Source organism: Coccomyxa subellipsoidea (genome assembly GCF_000258705.1).
Source record: "Coccomyxa subellipsoidea C-169, whole genome shotgun sequence".
NCBI classification, from domain to species: Eukaryota; Viridiplantae; Chlorophyta; class Trebouxiophyceae; family Coccomyxaceae; genus Coccomyxa; species Coccomyxa subellipsoidea.
This window is the reverse complement of record NW_005178035.1, coordinates 1,958,348-1,964,347: the sequence shown is the minus strand read 5'-3', so window position 1 is coordinate 1,964,347 and position 6,000 is coordinate 1,958,348. Positions and strand designations below refer to the sequence as shown.

The 6,000-nt window shown below is 50.0% G+C and overlaps 1 protein-coding gene across 1 annotated transcript; it reads right to left on the bottom strand.

The window, feature by feature from the left end:
- Positions 1-2,186: 2,186 nt before the first annotated feature.
- On the bottom strand, positions 2,187-5,288 carry COCSUDRAFT_63675 (hypothetical protein; the record flags this gene model as incomplete). The annotated part of the gene is made up of 8 exons (XM_005647811.1): positions 2,187-2,357; positions 2,569-2,688; positions 2,950-3,128; positions 3,239-3,454; positions 3,690-3,856; positions 4,042-4,167; positions 4,857-5,031; positions 5,279-5,288. The coding sequence occupies 8 exons, from the start codon at positions 5,286-5,288 to the stop codon at positions 2,187-2,189; spliced, it is 1,164 nt and encodes a 387-aa protein (XP_005647868.1).
- Between the last annotated feature and the right edge of the window lie 712 nt (positions 5,289-6,000).

Here is a 6,000-nt window from a genome sequence, read left to right as displayed (position 1 = left end):
AAACCCTAAACCCTAAACCCTAAACCCTAAACCCTAAACCCTAAACCCTAAACCCTAAACCCTAAACCCTAAACCCTAAACCCTAAACCCTAAACCCTAAACCCTAAACCCTAAACCCTAAACCCTAAACCCTAAACCCTAAACCCTAAACCCTAAACCCTAAACCCTAAACCCTAAACCCTAAACCCTAAACCCTAAACCCTAAACACTAAACCCTAAACCCTAAACCCTAAACCCTAAACCCTAAAACCCTAAACCCTAAACCCTAAACCCTAAAACCCTAAACCCTGAACCCTAAACCCTAAACCCTAAACCCTAAACCCTGAACCCTGAACCCTAAACCCTAAACCCTAAACCCTAAACCTAAACCCTAAACCTAAACCCTACACTGGGCCCTAAACCCTAAACCCTAAACCCTAAATATATCACAGTCCCATGCAGAAGGCCATGTTATGGGTTGCCATGGGTGTCCCAGAATTTTTGGAGATGGGTGTGAATTTAAATAAGGGTTGCAGTGGCTTGCAATGTCTAGCAATGTCTAGCATGGGCCTTGTGCTGACCCATGGTGTGCCATGTGCAGTGGGAACAATTGGTAGGAGGGAGCAAGTTGTGCACAGGGTGTGTCAAGGCCCTGGAAGCTCCAGAATGCCCTCCTGTGGGTCCCTTGAGCCTTTGTCATGAGAGCGACTTGCTGCAGCATGCCTAGGCTGAGTGTTGCCAAGAGTTGCCAAGTGTTGCCAAGTGTTGCCAACAAAATTGCCAACATGGGAAAGTGAAACATGGGGATATGAGCCATTGGGACCCAAGCCCTTGTTGCCACCACCTCACATCCCCTCAAGGGGCATACATACAACTTAGCTAGAGGGTGCATGACATTGCACACCTTGTTTGCCTTGGCATGGTGCCCTTTGAAACATGGCAAACCCCAACCTCCCTAAAAAATAATTAGTTTGAAACGCTCCGAATGAACACATGGGAGTGGCAGGTTCAGAACATGAATTTGCTCTACCGGCCTTTGTACTGTGGTCTCATTGCATGCTTTGGCAACTTACACATGGTAAAGGGGCTGACCTCAGACAAGGCGCACCAATTTCTTGCACGCATCAGAAAAGCCACAGCAGTGAAATCAAAGCTGGACAAAAGGCGTGAGGGTTCGGGGTAGAGTTGCACGGCAGAGACTGCAGAGATGGACATTGGCGCAAGCCTCGGGCCAAGCAGAGACTAGCTTGGTCATTGGACATGGGTTGGAGAGACTGTGGTTAAAAATAATTATTATGCATGCACCAGAAAAAGCCCCTGAGACAGTGTGCATGAGAAATCCTTGCTTGTGTGGTCAGAATTGGACATCATTATGGGACACCATGGCTTGTGTCAATTAAATGGCTGCAATTAACCTACTGCACAATCTTAGCATTTTTTAGAGCATTCTGTAAACACGATGACACCGTAGTTACAAAGCCATGGCCTTCAATCTCACCATAGTTAACCCACTTGGAAGTACTGGATGCTATGATTGGCATGTGATCTGACCACGAAATTACGTCTTATTTTCAGATCATGGTATCTTCATAGAAAAAACCACGTTTTCTGATGCCAGAGTCCTCCTAGTGAATAATAAAAGGAGTTACTAGATGTAGAGTTTCAGTACTGATGATCGCCGATGACTTGTGAAAGGCAAGAATTGCTTGTCATGTTCTCGGTGTAGGCTTTGCGGTGAGTCTGATATCAATAAGAATGTGAGACAGAGAGTAAGTCGCAATAGAGTTTCATGTTCTTTGGTGACGATCACTTGGCAAGCATGGTTTGTTCTCAAGCGTTGGTACCTTGATGTTTGGATACCAGTGACCAAGATCCATTTTTAAGTCGGTTAAATCCTGTGTTCAACAAGTTGCAGTGCTGTGTCCCTATATATCTACAAAACCTGACAAGAAAAAACACTAGAAGCCTTTTGACATCCCTTACGTGTACTAGACTGGCAAAGAATCTGAGGGCAGCATTGCCAGCACACAAACACCTGAGATACTAGTGTGCATTTGCACCCATTCCAATCTCCTTAATGTACAATGTTCCCTTGTGCACAAATGCACTAACCCTGCAACTATCCACACATGAGAAAACGCGCTATCGAGATGCCAACTGCTGATTGCTGCCTGCCGCCACTATATACACACAGGACTAAATGAAGCTCATTCCTCACTGCCCGCCATCATGGCTCCCTTGTAGGCAGCAGTGGCAGCGCGTGCGCTGTTCCTATCTTGCGTGCGCCACTTTGATGCAGCCGAGCCAGGTGACCTGAACAGGCGGCGCTCCACAGCCGTCAAGCGCTCCTGCTCCACCAGTGGTTCAAAGTCAAACACCTGCACATCCCCAGACACAAACCGTTCTCAGGGTGTCAGATGACTGTTTGGCAATCACCCATAAAGTGATTATGTACACCCTTGCACTGTGCCGCATCAGACACAGCATTTCTGCAGAGCAGTAATATTAAGAAAATGAATGCATCGTTTAGGACTTGCTGTACAGCAAAACAAATACCTGGTGTAGCAGGGTGTTGTGCTGTAGGTGTACTTGGAAGCCCTCAGCCAAGAACCTGCGCAGGGCGGCCAGCTGCATAGCACCGCGGGCACTGTCCACCACGAGAACGTCCCCGCACCGCAGTTTTATCCGGCTCTCTGCCACCGTGCCACTCTGCATCAATGCCAGGCACCCTTCAGTGATAGCACTTGACTCTTTCCCGGAAGGAACCTCAGCAGATGTAGTAGTAATATTGTTTGATTGGAAGTTGAAGGTCTGTGAGAAAGCACTCTATTGATCACAATACCATAACTGTCATGAACTTCTGGCTGTCATGAACTTCAGGCTGTCATGAACTAGCCTGAAGTGTGATGTTTGTAGCCTAAGAAATACAGTAGATAGAACATGATGCTGATAAAGGCGCTCAGCACTGACCTCAACAGAGGAGCAGAGCTCCCTGAAGGTGGACCGCAGAGAGGCGCGACTCTTTTTCGAGCGGCGCAGCGTGTCACCACGGTTTGTCGCCAGGTCCTTCATGCGCGCCACCACCTCTTCCATGCCTGGTGACCGCTTTGCGCCCGATGCCAATGGCGTTTCTGCACCCGAGTCGTCACCTGCACATGCACAAAGTTGATCCAAACATGCCCTACACTTGAAATCGATAGCAGTTGCAAGAACCACGAGCCAGGCATCATATAACAAGTGAGGGTCAGCAGCAACTCACCCGAGTCGCCCTCCAACTCCCCCAGCCCTGCGGCGTCGTAGAGCAGGGCAATGGCCTCGCCGGCAGCCGCGCGGACTTCAGTCGCCTCGCTGTACAGCCTTTCGGCCAGAGCTGCCAGAGCGGTCTCCACAAAGGGCGCTGTCAGACGGTACGCCGGCAGCGTGCTCAGCAGCAGCGCCCACGCCCTTATGGCTGTCGCCGCCCCTGTCGCCGCCCCTGTCAGACATGCAATGTCACGTCAAGTTTTGTCACTCACCAGGATGCAATGTCTCTGGCGTCAGACTCATTCAGATAAGGTACTCAGTGGGTCAAGCCTGCACATGGATATGCATGCCACGGACGTGGCATCACCATGGGACCAAGTCAGGAATGCTCTCTTGCCAATTCCTCTTCAGACAAACCCATTCGAAAGCCTTGCTGAAGCTGTATTCATTCATGCATTCCTACGCACCCTTCCAAAGCCCAGCCAGGTGCACCATGACTGCGTCCAGGACAGATGGGTCTTCCACGCCCACAAAGGCCATCATGGCCAGCGCCTCTGCAGCCATGGCACGCAAGGCAACCCCCTTGCCCCCCGTGGATGCCTTCTCCAACACAGGTTGTGCCTCCTCCAGCAGCCTGAACACGCACAAAGATACCCTCTTATGAAGTGGGGTTTTTTCGGCGAGATACTTTTGTGATACCATGCGCAGCAATTTGCTCCATCAGGGTCAGTGAAGTCATAGCGCTGCATTGTCTTGAGATAATATAGCTGGCCCCAGCATGGCAGGAAAACCACAAAGAGCTTGATTTGCGCTCGTCACCTTTCACTGTCGTCGCCAGCTCCCAGTGTCAGAGACAGCAGGCCCAAAACCCTTGCCGCCAGTGCTGCCTCCACTGGACCGCCATAGCGCACACTCCTGATGGCCAGGCTGCTCAATGTCCCTTGCCTGCGCACCACACAATTGCAGCCTGTCATGTACTCTGGAAATTGCGATCAAGTTGCACACCAGGCACTACCCTGTGCAAACCCACAGTGAACGTCTAGAGCAGTCAGGTCTGCTGCTTAAGTATGTCCTTAACGAGGGCTAGAAAATTTTAGAGGCACACCGTTTTAATAGTAAGTCTGAGAGTCTGAAAATTACAAGCGCCTGATACAAAAGTCGACAAATGGCTTATCCAGGAGTCAAAGTGGTATCTTAAAGCAGGACATCAGCAGTTTAGTGCAACGTTTCCGCACAGTGTCACGTGGTGCTTTGCATGAAGCGCAGCCCTTCAACACCCCACAAGCAGGAGCAGCAAGGTGGAGGACCACACCACAATGAATGCCAACCACAGCCACCTTGGCAGTACCTGTAACGTCTCATCATATGTCCCTCAAATCACTTTTCTATCTGGCAGTATGCATGTGTTCCACCTAACCCCTGATAGTGGTGAGAGGCCTCGCACCTATCAATAGCGCTCTCATGATTGTACTGTGCAGTCAGCAGAGCGATGAGTGCTTCCAATCCCCTCTCCCTTGTCGATGCTCTGGACATGAACACAGAACTCACGCGCTGCATTCAAGTTATATGCCGGAAAGCAGCAAGAATGATCGATGAAAAGCTAGTGATTGCAAGCAAGCCGCCTTGGCGCGCACCTTTTCTCATACAGGGCATCTATGCAGCGGTAGAAAGGATCCTCCTCCTCAGTCAGCTGCAGTACATTGCTTTCCAGATCTCGCAGGCTTGCCAGCGTGGATGTGCTTGCGCAAGAGGCAGAATCTATTCTCTCATCGCTGGAGTCATCCCTGTCTCTGCGCCGCCCCCCCTTTTCTGCAAAGTCAGCGCATATTTCAAGCTGAATGTCACATCCTGCGCACATGCGTGACCCTGGCTACCTTGAGAGCAAAATTTGAAGGGCAAATAGAGCTGTCCATGTCAGCAACATCGGTCAGGTTCTCGTGGTGCTAACAACATGGGAAGCCAAGCATGAGCGTCACGCATCTTCTGATAAAATAGAATTAATTGGCCGTGAAATTACATGATGCCAAGTTCTCAAATTAGTGTGCACAGTACTTACTTTTCGCCATGATCCTCCTATGGCTTGGTCTGCTGGTCCTGACACGGACCTCTGCGGATCTTGCTTAGAAAAGCCGCAGAGGTCACAACAGTATTTTTGGCCCGATATTCCCTGTCTTGTAGTTCGTCCTTCCTCGATGGACCTAGTGGCTCTCCTTTTCACCTGCCTAACTCTTCTTCAAATACCTCAAAGGACTCGATAATCGTGCTACAATACTGCAAAAGACCTTGCGATGTATTTCAGCGAGATCTCCTCCACCAAGCCAAAATATATTCCCACCTCGAGATCTGTTCAGATGAAGCTTCGATGTCACTGGATGGCCGCCTGACACATCCCTCACCCTTGTAGGGCCAAGGGTTTCATAAGCAAAAACCCCGATTCTGCATGCATGCCATCTGCTGAGGCACCTTGCTGCCAGCACACTGAACAGGCCGCCCATTAGCAATTCTCTTGAACTTTCAGGTACTCGACCCCTGAGGCAAAATACAACTTTACAGCAGGGCCTGAACTCAGATTCGAATCTATGCATACCGCGAAAGCATGCATCATGACACCGTGCAGAAACATGAGGGTTTAAACTCGCAATCCCAATTGGGTCTTTGAGATGCGATGAGAAGCACAAGAACACCAGCTACGCTGCAGAATGTTGTAGGCCCTGCAGAAGTGGCTGCAGACGCACTGCATGTATGCCCTATGGCCTTTGGCTTTGGGTTTGCCGACCT